A 17,619-nucleotide genomic window follows, 5' to 3' on the forward strand; every position below is an offset into this window, starting at 1 on the left:
AGCAACTACGTGCATTTGACCTGCGTGTCTGTTAGTCGTGGCACTCAACAATAAAGCTACAGACTCAAATCTCACCAGCCTTCATAGTACCCAATCACTTTATTGAGCACACTGCCGGAGTTTCTGCCAGGCGGCACAGCAGGCTTCTGCACGCAGTTGCTTTGGCATTTACCAGAGCAGAAGTCATGGCCCGTCCCGCAAAAGCCAAATTGTGAGCAACAGACGTTCAATGGACAGAATTCGCTTCCTTTGGGAGCAAATTCACCGCCTACAAGAATTAGACCTGGTAAAAGCGTGTGGGGAGCCAATTGAACTCACATTGAGCCGTAGCGTTACAGTTTGATGTACAGCCTTTTCCGCAATATGTAGGTCCTGAGAGAAGATTAGCAATGATACATACGAAAAGAAGAGACACTACTACCGTAGCCACAGATGCCTTCGGAAGTGCCTTGGTAAGAGCCACTACGAATCAGTCAGCATCTCGTGTTATTAAAGGAATAGATGGCAGATACTAACCAACAAGCTCCATTCGAACAAGGTTTCTTCTTTGATAGACAGTCAGATCTAGGTACAAACCAAACGTTGGTAGACATCTATCTCACAGCATTGCATGTATAACCGGTGTTGGCGCGTTTGAGTGGCAGTCCGTCAAAAGTTGAGTCTAGATACGCCTCATTAGGCGTTGACACTTGGAGAGATTCAACACCATGCTTGATGTAGCCTATGACTTGCACATGGAAAGTCAAAACAAGGCCAAGAGCAAGCAAGAGAGGCAGCAAAAGAGCGTATCGAAGACGTATCAGGCGATACTGCCGGTCCATCCTGAAAAAGATGTCAAATGGCAAGAAGTAACGTTGGAGAATCTGAATAAATAAACAAGAGAATGTATTGTTTGAAGAAGTATGGGAACCGATGACAGAAGCTATTAGTGCTGCCTTCAAGATTCTCAATACATGTCTTTAAAATGCAGGCCATGGCAGCTAATTAATAGACTCCCTCTATAATGTAAGCGAAGCTAGCTATTCAACATTCTATGATTCGAGGAGAAACAGCAAACGTAGAGGCAAACTATGCCAGCTCTGAAGCCGTATCCTGAGACGAAGATCTGTGCGTGCCAAATGACTTGGCCCGAGGACATTGATATCCATGGTGTCTGATCGCCTTGCTTGTTTCAGAACCTCTTGCAGCCCCATCACGCCAGCCAATATGATGTCAAATAGACAGTGGAGATGAATTCTGAAGGCAAGTGCTGGCTATCAATTCGATCGAACAGACCAGGCTCACTGCGGGGAACGGCGACTATTCCGCAAATAGATGGCAGAGATTCCGAAAAAAGGTAAACCGGATGACACGGCTCTGTACAAGCTTTCCTTGAGTTGTTAAATATAGGTAAAAGTCATCCGGCATCCCAGTTCTATTATCCAGCACCCCAGTTGCATTACAGTACTCGGCTATAGCTTAATAAAGCAGTTGGTCTATAAATGAATCCCCTGCTATTATTCAACTGTCACATACACTTGAAATGAGTAGCAAAAGTAGCAGAAGTAGCAGAAGTAGAAGTAATAGCAGTAGTAAAAGCAGTAGTAAAAGCAGTAGTAAAAGCAGTAGTAAAAGCAGTAGTAAAAGCAGTAGTAAAAGCAGTAGTAAAAGCAGTAGTAAAAGCAGTAGTAAAAGCAGTAGTAAACGAAGTAGTAAAAGCAAGTAGTAAAAGCAGTAGTAGTATCTATGGTACCTTATACCATAGCTGGAGTGCTAAACAACATAATTAGGGTGCTGGATACTTGTTCCTTCAATATTTTAGTTTGTTTGCTTGGCCTTCAGCTGGCCGGAACTCTGCATTAGCGAACTCCTGATGTGACAATGGGAGTAACTCCGCGGACTAAAAGCCCTTGACCGCTTCACAGGTAGTTGCTTTGGCGTTGTCATGACTCAATATTACCCCTCAAACAAACAAACAATTCTTCTTGTATCTTGCACCTTGTTTCTATTGTAAATGCCGAAAGCTCAAGCCAGCTCTGTAAATAACCTCATATTTAGACTATAGCCCTTGTTTCCTAGCACAGTCCATCATAAGCGCTAGTAGGGAGGCGCACGCTACTCCGTAAATAGGGCAACGGGCAGCCTGGAGTCTCAGGTCATTCGACAAACAGACTAGCTAATTTATTGCCTACATGTAGATTGCTTTTACAAGGCTGCTTCACATTATTGTAATAACTAGAGCATTGTAGCTGGATATCCGATGATTTGTTACTATACACGTCTTATTAGATATACGGTGAAGTCAAATTCTTTTACGGAACTGCTATTTTGTGCTAGTTTCCACTCCAGTCCGTGAGTTCATTCACTGTGATATAATGGGACTTTGTGCTATATACTATGCAACTTATCTTACCGAGTATTGGATCTATGATACAGTGTGTTTTGTAAACCCAGATAGATGTGGCCTCCTAGCTGCAAATGCACTTTTTAAATTTGCGATTAAGGATGTGTAGAAAAATGCAGTTCAGACATCGCTTATACAATGTATATCCTAGCATAAGGGAAGTAGCTACATTCTATCATCATCGGCCTTTTGTATACTCGAAAGGACTTTACTTCTTCAAAAGCCGTCAAGCATGCAATGTTTCTCGTATACGGGTGGATCGGCCTCTCCTTGACGGGAGGATGCAGCGAAGTGAAACCTGCAATCAGGCATCATCGGGCTTGCCGGCACTCTTACCATGTACACATCTGCAAGCTCAGCTGTCATGTGTCAGTCAGAATGGTGTATATCATTTGCGGCCGCTTGTTTGCGGTAATGCGAAACTCTTCGCCAACAAACGCAAGCGCACGAACCAGCATCGGCAGACGCGAGGAAACGAGTCAAGCTTTTGTCTACTTCTTTCGAGAGCCCTAGATTTTATTAGACATTTCCTCTACCTGTTCCTCTCTCGCGTTTATAAATTTTCTGGCAGTCTCCCTATCTGCTCCTCTCCTGTTGTCTCGAATCTTGTCGACATCTGTCCTTGTCTGTAAATACACCTCAGTGAGGTGAATTGGAATTATTCGACATGCGCCGTTCAATGTCTCTCTCACTCTACGGCTTTGTATGTGAACTCACACCTCTCGACAAACAGAAACAAAGGTTTCGAGGAGCTAGCTGCAGCTGTTGGCTAACACTCGGATTAGCTATGGAGCTGGCTCCTACATTCGCTGGTGCATTGTCAAATCCTCTCGAATCTTGTTCAGCTTGAGGCCCCGGGAAACTTTTCCGCGTCTTGCAGGTCTGTTGACTCCCCGCTGATAGAAACAAGCTTCAAAACGCTAAACACATTCGTGTAACAGTGCCACCTTTAACCAGAGCATTGCATGTAGTCTCTCCCTCTCTCGAGTCGCATCAGGATCCCTTGTCCCTACCTCGAACGATCTCCCAAAGATCTGCACTGATGCCTGTTTGAGCGATCTGAAGAGCTTACGGACAAGGCAGGTCAAGGTTTGTAATGGCTCAGACGTGGCGGTTATCGAAGGGTTGGCGTATCCTGCAACGTATACCACAGATCTTCTCTTGTTTACCTACAACTACACGTGCATAAAGAATGCGTGAGTATAACGATGATTGTAATGGGCCGATTTCAACTTATAGATGCGTGTTTAGGACTGCGAGCGATTACTGCTTTCCAGACTTCTGGGAGTGGAATAATGATACAACAGCCGCGACCTCTGCTCAGCTATGTTCAGACTGCAATCTGCGAATCCAGCAGGCCCAGCTACAATCGCCATTCGGATATGACGATGATGCGGCCAGCGATTACGCATCACTGACAACCTCGTAAGTTTCTATAGTCGAGCAACACAGAGATCATTCAAGTAACCAGTCAATAGATGCAAAGTTACGAAATACCCAGTCACTTTTCCATCTGCTTATGCTTTGTCAAGGACAATGAAACTCGCTTCCGCCATAGTTACTACTGCTACTACTGCTACACCTTCCTGCAAGTCAATATATACCATCAAGAAGAACGACACTTGCAGATCCGTCAGCGAGTCTCAAAAGGTGGCCACATTCCATCTCATGCAAGCCAATAACCTGCCCGGATACTGTTCGCAATTTCCGCCGGCCGGATCAGACTTGTGCATCCCCCAGAGCTGCAATCTTTATACAGTGGCAAGTAATGACACTTGCTACGGAATTGCGCAAGCTCATAATGGGACGTTCTCTGCCACGCAATTGATCTCTTGGAATCCCAACATTAACCGGCAGTGCTCAAACCTGAACCAGATTGCTGGATATCAAATCTGTGTAAGGTATGTGATTGTTGGGCGTTTCTTCTATCGGTTTCATTCATGCCATCCCGATCTACTGTCTGTTATATGTACTGATTAAAATGCGTTTCTAGCTTCCCAGGGCCACCAAGTGTCGTTGCAACAGGAAGTGAGTCCATCACAACTCCAGTCGCGTAAGTGTGATATCAAATCTTTCCATCGGCCATCAATGCGCCCATACCCTGTTTACTAACTCGTATATCATTTAGAGCAATCCCTACAAACCTGGCTAAAAATACAACAACGAATTGTAAGTCTCCTTTGATTCCGTTTCTATTATATGGCTTAACCATTTGAGTTTTTCTTCTTCTTTCTAGGCGGTAAATACTACTTGGCCGTAGACGGCGATAGTTGCGCAAGCATATCCATGGCCATGGGCATTTCCCTTGGAGACTTCTACTTCCTAAACCCCATGATAAACAGCACATGTGGTAATCTATGGCTTGATACATACTACTGCGTCGAAGCCGTAGGCAACATTGCTACATATTCCAACTATAATCAGTAAGTTGCCATTCAAGCTTCTCAATCTTCCATTCAGCGTCTAGCTATATTTCATGCAGGCCGGCGTCATAATGATCGACTTGAACTCACACATCTTTTACTACAGCGCCAGCGTGGGCGTCAAAGGAGGCCCTTGCCATCAATTGGATGCCCCCGCTAGCTGTTTTGTCACGACGTATAGAACTACGCATCCCTTCACTTGGCCTGCGGTTGGCCAAGCTAGGACGAAGACCACCGCTCCCTTCCCGAAAGCGACATTGATGAAAGATCTGCCTTTGGCACCTGGAACTCAAGATTGTGGCAGCTTTACTCAGTACTATAATTCTTCGCGTTCCAACAGCAACCAGTGTGGCATGGTAGCGTGGGTCTTTACACGTAAGGTTTCATACCATTTTCCTTTGTTTTCTTGCAATCTGGTTGACAAGACTGACAATTTCCAAATACTGCATGTAGTCAAGGTTACCGACTTTGTTGCATGGAATCCGTCTCTCTCGTACAACGCGACCAACCCATCTACCTGTGTTCTTTTGCCAGGCTACCGCTATTGCATCGGGGGGGCATTCACCCACAAGTATGAGAGCAACCAGCACTTTCCACGCAGGTGGTATCAGTAGGTTCACCACTCGAACTATTAGCGTGTCGACTTCTCCAACTTTCACGTACTCTCCCAATGGTTCGTGTGGTGGCAAAAAGAGCGAGTAACCTTCAAATTGCTTCGAGATCTGCTTGTTGCACTGGCCTCGTCCAGTACAATCTGTTTCAAAGACAAACACTAACATGGATCATGAAAGAATACATTTGCGAGCCTCCAAACTGCTGTAGTGTTGACGGGTTTTGCGGCAATAATGCCCATTTCTGCGGCTCGGGCTGTCAGCCAGCTTTTGGCGTTTGCCATACTGGCCCTGCAATTCAAGTAAGGTAGCCCACCGGGTTTAGAGCGTTTAGACTATGATATATTGGCCTTTAACTATTGCTGCTGGGAATCAATAAGGTTGTGTGGCGTGGGCAGTGTGTGTTATGCTTTTAGCAAGGAGATGGAACGACGTGTGGGGACTGCGTTTTGTGCTTGGCTTTGCTGAATGCCCTGTTCGGAATTAGCATTGAAGTAGAAAGAGTGTGTTTGCCAATATTACTGGGCCTGAAACGGTACCAATATTGCCATCACCCTTTGTTACGCTCTCTCGGCTCTCGTCGGCTCGCCAGCCTGTGACAGTATGTCCGGCACAGCCCGTCTTCTTCCCAAGAATACGACACAAAAAGATAACCACACTCACCAGCGCCAAGACAATCACGCAGGATAGAATGATGGGGCTTCTATCTGATCTCCCCTAACAGGAAGTAGACAAAACACTGCACCTCCTCCAGCTGCTATATGTAGGCTAGAGCTGGCGTCCAGGGGCGTTTTAAAGTCAACGTTACGGGAGCGGTAGGAAGTGCAAGACAAACATGTCAATCCAAGTTGGCGTTCTTGGCACGCATGGCAAAAGTAGAAAATAGCGCGGCTGGGCATCGATAGTCGGTTTCTAAATTTCAAGCTTCTTTCTAAAACAGGCAGGCCGGCTATCGCCAGTTGCCATGTGCCACGCTTCTTTGAGAACGGCGTTTAGCAGTATCAGCATGGACATGCACGGTGTTAATGAAACAAAGTCAAGCTATTTGTTTTTTTGTCGTTTTGAACCATGCCTATTTTGGTTTCCACACAAGCCGTCATCTTGGAAGCCACAGCGTCGTGACCGATATGGATCGAGAATCACAAGCTGCGGCACACTTCCGCCAAGGACGGCAGCAGATATATTGTCTTCATATTTCCCACCCTCTTTCATTTTGTAACGTATGAGATGCTGATGGTACTCTTAGCCGAGACGCCGAGATGAGTTGAGATTATGTAAGTGTTCCCATCTCTACTTGTAGTATATCGTAAGGCATCAAAAAGGCAGGTGCTTTTTATAGCTTTGGAGAGTGCGCTGATCGACAGGCACTTGGGCCTGGACCCTGTACTTGTCAAATGCATACAGGTAGTACTTAGATATGGGACAGAAAAGGGTTCCTGATTGGTGGGATCGTAGTTGTCGGTCCGAGGCCCCGGATTCCCACGGTCCTCTTCTATTTGTTTCATGCGATGCAAATCGTGAAGAAACATTCCACGGCCCTCGCGCTCAATCCTGGCACTTTGATCTCCCGGCAGAGTGCTTTCTCTGAGGTCTTCTGGCTGATACCAGGGCTACTCACCGGATGAAGAAGGGGCTGAACTTGTATGCCCATTACATCGATTGAAGATGGTGATGGTTGTTACATTCACCATCTATTTTATTCGCTCATAAACCAGGCTCACTTATCAAACAGTCACATCTTGTCAATCGATTTGACGTCCTTGGCACCCTGCCTTTTTGCGGTCTCTGGCGTCCCATCTGCATATACGGCTTGCCAGTTGCACCCTAATTAATACCGCCAAGATATTACGATGCTACCAACTTCCATGCTTGGTTAATGTGGAGAACTGGCAATATCATCTAAGTGAATAGGGTGCTATTTAGTTGAAACTTGGTCACAGAAACGCAGAGATGCCGTGTGTAAACGTGGCTGGACATGGGCGGCGGACATTTTATCCCGCTGATGATCCGCGTCATTCAGGATGGTTCTATCTCGTTTCTGCAGAGATGGAGCCATTGTTGCAAGAAAGTCAATTTTTCGTGTTGGACGACTCTTCTTTTGGTCTTTATTTGGCCAACGTTGTTACTCAAGCAAGGACATGTATCAAAGCTACCCAGGTATATGGATCCAATCTCGGTCACACTTCTCAGGATGCCAAGAAAACAATGTAGTAGCGCCTGGGCGTAGTGGTATTGGAAGTCAGAAGTGATGAGAAATAATATGCCTAATATGGGAGGCTGCCTCTGCTAGTCAAGGAGCGCATCAGCAACATGCCTGTCACCACCTCACACAAAGAACCTCGCGATGTAACGGCGCAACTATCTCTGGCCAATACATCCTTCTGAATGGGTCCAACTCGATAGATTTGCTGTATTAGACTGGTGCCCCCAAGATATATCGTACCAAGCGCCAAATGACATTTAAAGGGCCATCCGTCTCTCTCTACAGCTCTTGTCTTTGATCCATCTCAAGACTCTTCCAGCTCGAGACATCAAGAAAAGAAAAGAGAGTTCATACGACGCTTCTGAAAGATACTTCAAAAAGTTCAATTCCTACAATGAAGCTGCTCGCTTCCATTCTTGGCCTCGCCGCCCTGGCTCAGGCCCATATGGAACTGACCTGGCCATATGCCTTCCGTTCCAAGTTCAACCCCAACGTGCCCGAGTCCTTAAGAGACTACAGTATGACCAGCCCTCTCTTGGCCAGCGGAAGCAACTATCCTTGCAAGGGATATCACGTCGACTTCAACAGGCCCGAGGGCAAGTCGACCGTTACCTGGCAGGCCGGAGGCACCTACAACTTTAGTCTTTCCGGCTCTGCGACTCATGAAGGCGGCAGCTGTCAAGTTTCGCTGTCCTACGACCAGGCCAAGACGTGGAAGGTCGTCCACTCTTGGATCGGCTCGTGCCCTCTCACGCCTTCGTGGACGTTTACCCTCCCCAACGACACGCCTGCTGGAGACGCCCTCTTCGCCTGGACCTGGTTCAACAAGATTGGCAACCGAGAGATGTACATGAACTGCGCTCATGTTACCATCCTGGGCCGCAGTGGCTTCGACTTTGACGAGCGCAGCCCGTCTGATCCTTATGGAAGCCGCCCCGCCCAGTTTGTTGCCAATGTCAACAATGGCTGCGGTACTCTTGAGGGCAAAGACGTCTTGTTCCCCAACCCGGGCCCGGATACTGATCTGAAGTCTCTGGGGACTGCTCCGCCAACTGGCAGTTGTCCTTCTGGAAACCAGAGAGCTCAACCCTTGACTGTCTAAGTTGTCATGACCATGTATGGCATGACTGAGATGGGGGATGTAGTGGAGGCTTTTGTCGATGCTAGAGGTTGTTACCTAGGTGGATGTCTGATTTAGTTCATATTTTAGATACGTAAAAAGCTGTTGTATATATATAAGAAAAGTTTCTGCATGGGTAATCCTCAGACGATTCATTTACTGCTGTAGGCATGGGTGTACTCTACCATTCACACAAGTACGTCGACAATTGATGCATACAGTGCAAATGACGATTACTATAAACATATGCTCCTTACCGCCCGCAGTTAAAAAAGATGGTAAGTTTAGAGAAAATTCATAAATGGCATTGATGACTACATGTAACCATTCTATACTAAGCATTGGAACTATACTCAAACCCGGTCCCATCCATAAGCTACCAAATCCAAATCCAAATCCAGAAGTCGTTAAATTCATTCCAATAAAAAATCAAGGGGGTATAAGATCACTATATATATGCATGTTTTTTTGTGCATATGCGTATTGTTGGAACCGTCGCAATTGCTGTCTTTATTTTCCATTCGCAACAACCACAGCATTCATTTCAATGACATGATTTGCGCTATTTGCTTTATTCCCTCTCTTGCCATGAGGACATTCCAACTCTTCTTCATCTACCATCAACAATGTTAGTAAAGAGAATTCATTGCATGCACAAGATTGATCAAGCAGGAAAGCCGTACCTTCATCTCCCAAGTCCGAAAGGCTCACATCTTCCGCAGCTAGATTCAGCGCTGTCGATCCAAAGCCGTAAAAGACGCTCAAGAGCTGGGCCAAGGCAATGAAGAAGGGCATAAACTGCCCCGGCGCGGCCAAGCTGTGCACGCCAGAGATGTTATTCCACTTGAGCGCCATCTCGACGTACACAATGGCGCCAATGTTGACCAGGAAATCGAGGGGCCCGTAGTTCATGGGGTTGTCGTCCTCTTTGGACCTGCCGCTGCTTTTGTCGTTGAATCTCTTGACGAAGCTGACTCCCCTAACAAAGGTGAATAGAATGATGGCTATGCTGCGTGTCAGTAAAGGGATCCAAGTATAATCCAACCACGTTAATACGAGACATACCTCCAAGGTAAAAGAGGACCGAGACAACTCCGCCGATGATGGCAAACACGGATCCCACCTTGTTAAGGGTCCGGAACCAATGCCAGATGCTCACCTTGGCAAAGAAGAAGGCCTTGTCGTCGTGGCACGTGTGCGGCAGCGTGTCCATGCCATGCCACCAGAACCAGGCAAACAGCGCAATCAGGCCGCCGACCTCGAACGTGTAGATGAGCGCCGTCGTCTGGCCCTTCCAGTACGGCACGCGGCAGACGCCCACCTGGGCCAGCAGCAGCGTCAGGATGGGGAACACCTCGACCGGCTGCAGGATGGTGGTGCCGTCGGGCTGCACGGAGCTGCCGGCGGCCTGCTGCAGGAGGTTGATGAGCACGATGCCGGTCGCCAGCACGAAGATGATTGTGCCCTGGCCGAGGGAGTCCTCGGTCTTGAGGATGGCGCTGGCGAGGCCCGAGAGCTGGACGGTGATCATCTGGATATAGATGCCGACGCGGATGCCCAGGCCGTAGAGATCGGGGTTGCCCTGGACGGGGCAGTCTAGGACGGTGGAGTTCATGGCTACGTATGATATGGTACCGTCGTATTTGGCCTGGAGAAGAGGCCGCAACAGAGTTTCGAGTTTGAATGTTTTGTCGAAACTACTCCATCTCTTGGTGTTGTGGCAGGCTCCAGCGTGGCTTATATGAAATGAGAAGAGGATGAGACCCAGCATCGGCCATGCAACGAGACCCGATGCTGTGGACATAGCCCCCCCATGTTATCGTCTAATAGAGACCCTGTTGCACATCGCCAACGCAACCTAACACCAGGCCATAGCCACCCGGCCAGGCAGCCTCTCCGCAGGACTCGAGGCCTGCATGCGAGGCGAGGGTGCCCCCGGGCGCCTAATAGTGCCAGAGAAGAACCAGGACTATCCCTCAATGTCTCGTTCCAAGGCGGCCTCCGTTTTCAGCCTCACCTTGGCCCTCTTCCAACTCAACCAAGCGGATTTTCTCTTCAGCTTTGCAGCAAAGCTACGACTCTTTGAGCTAGCAAATGCGTCACATGCTTGTCAATCCAAGCAAGAGAACGAGAGACAGCAGCTCTGCAATGCCCAAAAAGCCAACCGCTTTTAGTGCCTCCTCTTCCGCTACCCCTGTCCGCAGGTCTGCCTAACCCATCACCGCCATTGGCCCAAGCTGTGGGACTATTTTGCGTGGCGGAGGCGGTTCGGGCCTGCACTACCCACCTTGTTTTTTGTGCGGTTGTCTCAAAGCTCGTAGAGATCGGCTGGAGAAAAGACAGGCGGTGATGGTATCGAGTTTAGCGTCTGCAGAGCTGAAAAGATGATGGGCATGCAACTGGGACTAGTAGAATCTGCCAAGACGAGGCAAAGCTGCAGGCAGGTCTGGTGAGAAGAGCAGCACTGCCACCCATTGGGATGGACTGAGGTTTTCTTGGTTGATGATCTGGAGCTGGGGCTTGCTCGCATATCTAGCGGCTGGATCCGCAACTCTATCGAGGCCAAGATTGATAGTTTGTGTTGCCTTTGGCGCAGTGTATTGCCTGTAAGCGCGTGTCATTTGGCGCTTTTTTGGATGTGGTATAAGAGGAATTCGTGAGAGCGTTGGTGCCTCCATTTTCTCTTCTTGGCCTCTGATCTGCTCTTCCTTCTTCTTCCGTCTTCATCCCATCATCCTCAACACAATATCTTGAGCATATACCTACTACACCACATACATCCCACATCACCGCCCAACATGGCGACCCAGTGCCCCAGCGGCAACTCTGACCTCTACGGCATCGGCGTCCGCGTCGGTCTCTATGCCCAATGGGTCGCCACGCTCCTCGTCACTGTCTTCGACCCCAAGACGGAGAGCACGTACCGCATCGCCAACCTCATCATCCAGTGGTCCATCTTCCTGGGCCTCTGCACGCAGTCCAGCCAGGGCGACCCCGTCGTCGGCGCCATCATCACGCAGTACCTGCTCTTCGGCTCCCTCTCCAGCGTGACGGGCGACGGCATCAAGCACTTTAGCCACTTTTCGGGCATCTTCCGCGTCGTCTTCTACACGGCCGTGGCCGCCTACGGCTGCTGGTTCTGGTACGAGGGCGTCGACGTAATGTCCATCGAGGGCTGCCCCGACATTGCCTTTTTCAGCGGCGTGACTATCCACGGATGGTTCCGCACGCTGGGGAAAGTCGTGTCCGTCTTGGGACTTGTGGTTTGCGTGTCTTTACTCTTTTACAGCGTTTATGCGACGGCGACGAGATTTAGCAACGGCTTGCGAGAGGGATTTGAGCGCAGACCAAAGGTTCGCCCGCAGGTCGAGCTAGCGCTCTTGGTGCTGTCGATGGCCTTGATCGGGATATCCATCTACTTGGTGGAGCATCTCATCATGGTGAACAACGTCGATGGAGTGGGAATTCCCGAGATTGGCACGGTTGGCCAGCTGATTCCGCTGTTGGCCGGTGGCTTGGGATGCGCAATGAGCATTTGGAAGATTCTGGTGCACCGTCTGTTTTTGAGGAAGAGATGCTGGTTCCTGTTTGGCTACCATCTTTAATGGGTTATTGTTCTTTTGCGTCATGTCTTGGTTTTCCTTTTGTTACAGCTGGCTTTTGTTTACGGATCAATTAATGAGCAAGATACCATTTTGGGTTGGGCGTTTTAGAGACGCTGTCACGATGATTTACGCACACATGGTATTCGGCTTCTGCATTTCCTTTGTTCTCTCAAAGAATAGACTCATCATTTTGCTCCGAACGTATTCCATTCAGTCAAAATTCACTCCATTGAGTCATCCCTTCTCCGATATCCTCGTACAGGAAACAGCATCTTCCCGCTTAATACCCCAAAACCATCCAAGCTTCCAACTCCCGCTCTCCGGATCGCCCTCCGGAGCCACTCCCGCCAGCCCCACTAAAAAACCGCCTGTCATTCCATCTCCGGCCTCGGGGCCGCTTATCGCTATCTGATTCATAACTTTTGACTTCGCGCATTGATTTCAACTTCGACTCATCGCAATCACTCTCGTTATATATTTCTTCCACCATACCGTCTTTTACCACACCAAAACCCGCAACATTGTCAATTAGGTGTTGTAATCCATAGAGGCACAAATCTCCCAAAATGTCTCCCTTCAACCTCGAGACCTGCGCTCGCCCCAACATCCTCGCCCTGCAACCCTACCGTTGCGCTCGAGAGTCAGTTCTCCTCAATCTCAAATCAAACATACATCATAGCTAACATACAAAACAGTGACTACAAAGACGACGGCACAAACATCCTCCTCGACGCAAACGAAAACGCCTTTGGCCCCTCCCTCGACGCAGCCTCCATAGCCGCCTACTCCTCCTCCTCCCAATCAAACGACAACAACAGCCAAGGCATCGACCCCCTCGGCCTCCACCGCTACCCAGACCCTCACCAGCTCGACCTCAAACAGCTCCTGTCCACCCTGCGCAACACCCACGCCCACACCGAAAAGACGCTCACCCCGGCCAACCTCTTCGTCGGCGTCGGCAGCGACGAGGCCATCGACGCCCTGCTGCGCTGCTTCTGCGTCCCCGGCAAGGACCGCATCCTGACATGCCCCCCCGACATACGGCATGTACGCCGTCTCCGCGCAGGTCAACGACGTGGCCATTGCAAAAGTGCCGCTGCTGCCCGCGCCCACGTTCGGCCTCGACGTGCCCGCCATCTCCGCCGCGCTCTCGGCCGACCCGTCCATCAAGATTGCCTACCTCTGCTCGCCGGGCAACCCCACCGGCTCGCTGCTGGCAAAGGCCGACGTCGTCGCGCTGCTCAACCACCCGACGTGGAACGGCGTCATCGTCCTTGACGAGGCCTACATCGACTTTGCGCCCGACAACGCCTCCCTCGCCGAGCTGGTGGCCGAGTACCCCAACCTCGTCGTCATGCAGACCCTCTCAAAGGCCTTTGGCATGGCCGGCATCCGCCTCGGCGTGGCATTTGCCCCCGCGCCCATCGCCACGCTGCTCAACAGCCTCAAGGCGCCGTACAACATCTCCAGCCCGACCAGCGCCCTCGCCCACTCCGCCGTCAGCGCGCAGGGCCTCTCCGTCATGGAGTCCAACAGGGCCAAGATCATTGCCCAGCGCGACAGAATCATCAAGGAGATTGCCTCGATTCCCGGCGTGGGTCGTCTTCGCGGTGGCACCGAGAGCAATTTCCTCTTGTTCGAGATGCTCAATGCGCAGGGCCAGCCGGATAACGCCGTTGCGCTGGCGGCGTACGAGAAGCTCGCCGAGACAAAGGGCGTGGTTGTTCGCTTCAGAGGCAAGGAGCATGGATGCTTGGGATGCTTGAGAATCACGGTTGGCACAGAAGAGGAAGTGACGAGATTTTTGGCAGCGCTGAAGAAGACGTTGGAAGAGGTAAGAGCGTAGATGAAAATATGTGCGTAGACGTTGTAAGAGATGGAATGAAAAAAAAAGCGGTCTTCAAGATAAACGGAAAAAAAAAAGGACTACACGGATACCATTGGCATGTTACATATAGAGAGTAAAAAGAAATAGTCAAGGGCGATTTGAAATGATATAAAAATTTCTATATCCGTATATATCAAGAAAAGTCGTCAATTCGCAATGCAGCTCCCATGTGCTTTCTACTGTTTTCTCGAAAACGTGCATACGTACATGTACTCTTATCAGCACATTATTTACAAAATCAGTTGTACTCTATATACAAGAATGAGGGCCTATAAGAAGAGACCAACTTCAAGCCAGCCCCCAAGTCGCCAGCAACATGCCGAGACCAACAACCACAAGCGGTCCCATTTCAAGGTTCGGCCGCACACCAGCAGAGTTTGTCGGCTTCGCATCTCCTGAAATGCCTCGCCTGGCAGTTTCCAAGGGCGTCGGTGTTGATGCATCGCTCGCCTTGGCGCTCTGAGCATCTTGGGCCCCCCAGGTGATGTCTCGTACCGTCTTGATGTCTTTGGCCTCCAGGGGCGGAGCAGCGCCGTCAATCAAGAGCCCCTGAATTGTCTCCAGTGCATTCATCTCTTGGCCCAGGCCGGGGATGTCATCGTACTCGCCAGTGTACCACTTCTGTCCGCAGGCGCGGCCAGTAGAGCCTCCCGTGCATGTAGCAGCAGCAGCCTGGGCGCTGGGAATAAGGAGGCTCTCGACTTTGCTGCGCAGTGAAGGAACCATTTGCGTAGTCTGCCACATGAAGCGGGCGAGATAGGCCTTGAACGTGGTCATGTCGGCATCGCATCGACCGACGGTTTCGCAGGCACCTTCGTACATGACATTCTTGGCCGTAGCGTTGGGCGGTGTGAAGAACCATCCGGCGCCATCGAGAAGTTGTTGGGTTCTCAGAGTCCACTCAGGCTTCTTTGTGTAGTTTGCCATGATGGCGGCTCCGTACAAGTAGATGCCGCTAGTGTAAGTGAAGGACGCGACGTTTGTCTTGGTGCAGTTGGTGTCGATACCGGCGCCGTCGTAAACGTGAAACGACTCATGATCGATGAAGCCGATATCCATGGACCAATCCCAAACCTTCTCGGCCCAGTCCAAATATGTGTTGTTGCCAGTGGCGCGGGCCATCCGAGCGGCAATCTGAAAGAAGCCACCGTTGCTAACGCTGTTCTTGTAAGTCAGGCCATTCGGGTTGGAAGCATAGATTTGCCATAAAAGACCGCCGCCGCAGTGCTGGTTGCTCCAGCGGCTCGCAAGCTGGTTGAAGACATTAGCTCCCAAGTCCAGCCACGAGGGCAGCGTGCTGTTTGGCTGAGGAAAGTTTCGCTCGGCAGCGGCGATGGCAGCCGAGCCCCAGAAGAAAAGATCGTCGTTGCCCTCTTCAAAGGCGTGCTCCGAGGGCATGTAGGCGTGCTGGGCTCCGAGATTCGTGGGCGCCAGGAGAGCCTGGATGACAACGTCGTTGTAAGTCGAGTCGTTGGTGAAGTGGTAGTAGTCCAGCATCGATCCCCAGAGTGCGCCAGCCGTCCACCAGTAGTAGGGATCTTGGAGATCTCCCATGTTGACAGAGTCTGCGGCAGAGAGGTTGCCCTTGTAGTAGGACATGGCGTCAAAGGCAAGAGTAGCGGCGACATTTCGAACCGAGGCTGTCACCATGTTAATCAACCATTAGCAAATCAACTTGTTTTGATTAATCACCTGAATTCTTCACATCCAACGACCTGGGAGCTGTCATGGCTGAACTAGCAGCCGCAGCGGCATTGACACTTCTCATAAACCTCATCTTGTCGATTTTCGTTTTCCGTGCGGTGCGTGTTATAGCCAGGCAATCGCGTATGTATCCAGCTTCTGTGGTCCAATCCAAAGCTCGGCTTCGATGATATATCCGATACAAGTAAAATAAGAAAAAAAAACCCCCCCCCGCAGTTCAATGTATCTTCAGCCTGGAAGATGGGAAGAGTAGTCGAAAAAGGGAAGAAACCTGAACGACCAAAGCGTCCAGCAGCAAAAGTAAGCCCAAGAAAAGAGGAGGGGCCGAGTAAAGATGGATAGGTCGCCGTAGTCACACAATCCTCAATAAAAGAAGGAGGGCCAGCCAATATATAGCTCTCGCCACTTCAACAAGAAATTCAAGAAAAGAGAGTGAGGCAGCAAAAAAAGAAAGAGAGAGGCCGAGAAGTGACAAGAAGGCGACTAGGCCCTGAAAACGAGAGCAGGAGGAAGAAAAAGAAGGAAACGAGAGGTCAAGACTTTTAAAAGGTATAGGAAAACGCAGAAGCAAGAAGAAAAAGGAAGAAGCGGAAGAAGAGACCACAGCAGCCTGCGTGAATTTAAATATGTAACTCGACCTGCATCCAAATAGCAAGTCCCACGCATTGATCAGTAGTAGATCAGCCTTTCCCGTCTACGGTCGCCAAACGTTTCGTCCAAACAGCAGCGTTTATCCAAACAAGGAAGTCCACAAGGGCAATCTATAAAAACAAAAATAAAAAGGCCATACAAGGGTTGCATCCAGGCCTATCAAAGCCCCGTGAAAATCCCCGGCCCATCAAAAGCGCCTAATGGCTGGTAGGTCCGAATAGAGACTATTTACTTGTAGTTTTGGGCAGGCGAAACGCTCATCCTTTGGGGGATTTTGTCTAGAATCAAATCGATATAAGCGCGGCTGCAGGGGCTGCTTTTCTGGGGTTTCAATCTTCTTCGTCTATCTAAGCTCGAATAGGTGGCAATTACTCCTGATCAGAGCTGCTATTATACGAGGCACTGCAGTTTAGAAAAAGAAAAGGCATGGGGGCGCGTGTTTCATCCTGTCCGCGCGGCAAAAGAGTGGAATAGACAATGAGAGGCAGTGAATGATGGGATCAGCAGCGACAATAGCAGAAAAGGCAAACGGGAGGCCTGTGCCTGGGCAATCGGCGCTGTGCAGACGCTGGATTGGATGGCAGCGCTTGGTGGAAATACGGGGCTGCGAAACGTGAAACGTGAAACGCTCAGATCTGCCCCCAAACCGACATAAACCGACATGGGTATAATTCATAGTCGAGCACTCGAGCTTACTGGGTTGGCTTCAGCGTTACTTGGTAATTCAGCTGACGTGATTGACACGAGTAAGTTGGGCAACTAGGCTGTAGCATGAGTGATGAGTGATGGGTTATGAGAGCGCAAAACAGAAGCCTTTTACAATTGTCATCAGCAAAATCGTGTGGTCTCAAAGAGTGTCATAGAGGCGAGCTCTCATGAGGCACAAGAGGCAAATGTCACGACACTTGCCTGCCGCCCGTTTCTTGAAATTATTCCATGAGCCATCTTGACGTATATATAGCTCCCAGTAAACCAGATTTGTATTATGTGGCCTCCAAACTCCGCGCTATAAATCGAAAGAGTGCAACTCC

General features: G+C 49.7%; 6 protein-coding genes across 6 annotated transcripts; 4 read left to right on the forward strand and 2 right to left on the reverse strand.

Moving 5' to 3' along the window:
* Window positions 1-3,050: 3,050 nt before the first annotated feature.
* Window positions 3,051-5,420, forward strand: TrAtP1_001368 (uncharacterized protein; the record flags this gene model as incomplete). The annotated part of the gene is made up of 10 exons (XM_066110965.1): window positions 3,051-3,086; window positions 3,169-3,263; window positions 3,325-3,579; window positions 3,635-3,808; window positions 3,916-4,284; window positions 4,377-4,436; window positions 4,512-4,552; window positions 4,620-4,806; window positions 4,913-5,181; window positions 5,260-5,420. The coding sequence occupies 10 exons, from the start codon at window positions 3,051-3,053 to the stop codon at window positions 5,418-5,420; spliced, it is 1,647 nt and encodes a 548-aa protein (XP_065967038.1).
* A 2,594-nt stretch (window positions 5,421-8,014) lies between these two features.
* TrAtP1_001369 (uncharacterized protein) lies at window positions 8,015-8,722 on the forward strand (the record flags this gene model as incomplete). The annotated part of the gene is made up of 1 exon (XM_014085049.2): window positions 8,015-8,722. One exon carries the CDS (start codon window positions 8,015-8,017, stop codon window positions 8,720-8,722), a length of 708 nt encoding a protein of 235 aa, XP_013940524.2.
* Window positions 8,723-9,026: 304 nt separating this feature from the next.
* TrAtP1_001370 (uncharacterized protein) lies at window positions 9,027-10,819 on the reverse strand. The gene is made up of 2 exons (XM_066110966.1): window positions 9,806-10,819; window positions 9,027-9,744 (listed from the first exon to the last, which is right to left on the reverse strand). The coding sequence occupies exons 1-2, from the start codon at window positions 10,542-10,544 to the stop codon at window positions 9,251-9,253; spliced, it is 1,233 nt and encodes a 410-aa protein (XP_065967039.1). The 5' UTR covers window positions 10,545-10,819; the 3' UTR covers window positions 9,027-9,250.
* Window positions 10,820-11,301: 482 nt separating this feature from the next.
* On the forward strand, window positions 11,302-12,747 carry TrAtP1_001371 (uncharacterized protein). Its single transcript, XM_014086107.2, has one exon. It carries the CDS (start codon window positions 11,539-11,541, stop codon window positions 12,343-12,345), a length of 807 nt encoding a protein of 268 aa, XP_013941582.1. The 5' UTR covers window positions 11,302-11,538; the 3' UTR covers window positions 12,346-12,747.
* TrAtP1_001372 (uncharacterized protein) lies at window positions 12,748-14,363 on the forward strand. The gene is made up of 2 exons (XM_066110967.1): window positions 12,748-12,985; window positions 13,041-14,363. The coding sequence occupies exon 2, from the start codon at window positions 13,391-13,393 to the stop codon at window positions 14,189-14,191; it is 801 nt and encodes a 266-aa protein (XP_065967040.1). The 5' UTR covers window positions 12,748-12,985; window positions 13,041-13,390; the 3' UTR covers window positions 14,192-14,363.
* On the reverse strand, window positions 14,364-16,562 carry TrAtP1_001373 (uncharacterized protein). The gene is made up of 2 exons (XM_014086105.2): window positions 15,926-16,562; window positions 14,364-15,873 (listed from the first exon to the last, which is right to left on the reverse strand). Exons 1-2 carry the CDS (start codon window positions 16,008-16,010, stop codon window positions 14,522-14,524), a joined length of 1,437 nt encoding a protein of 478 aa, XP_013941580.1. The 5' UTR covers window positions 16,011-16,562; the 3' UTR covers window positions 14,364-14,521.
* Window positions 16,563-17,619: the final 1,057 nt, after the last annotated feature.

The sequence above is a fragment of the Trichoderma atroviride genome, chromosome 1 (genome assembly GCF_020647795.1).
Source record: "Trichoderma atroviride chromosome 1, complete sequence".
Lineage (NCBI taxonomy): Eukaryota > Fungi > Ascomycota > Sordariomycetes > Hypocreales > Hypocreaceae > Trichoderma > Trichoderma atroviride.

Excerpts from the sequence above, each read along its gene's own strand:
- TrAtP1_001370 (XM_066110966.1), bottom strand. The coding sequence starts at position 10,544 with ATGTCCACAGCATCGGGTCTCGTTGCATGGCCGATGCTGGGTCTCATC. Across the intron at positions 9,745-9,805 it reads GGTCCTCTTTTACCTTGGAG|CCATCATTCTATTCACCTTT; the intron begins GTATGTCTCGTA and ends CACGCAGCATAG.
- TrAtP1_001371 (XM_014086107.2), top strand. The coding sequence starts at position 11,539 with ATGGCGACCCAGTGCCCCAGCGGCAACTCTGACCTCTACGGCATCGGC.
- TrAtP1_001372 (XM_066110967.1), top strand. The coding sequence starts at position 13,391 with ATGTACGCCGTCTCCGCGCAGGTCAACGACGTGGCCATTGCAAAAGTG.
- TrAtP1_001373 (XM_014086105.2), bottom strand. The coding sequence starts at position 16,010 with ATGAGGTTTATGAGAAGTGTCAATGCCGCTGCGGCTGCTAGTTCAGCC. Across the intron at positions 15,874-15,925 it reads GTTGGATGTGAAGAATTCAG|CCTCGGTTCGAAATGTCGCC; the intron begins GTGATTAATCAA and ends ACATGGTGACAG.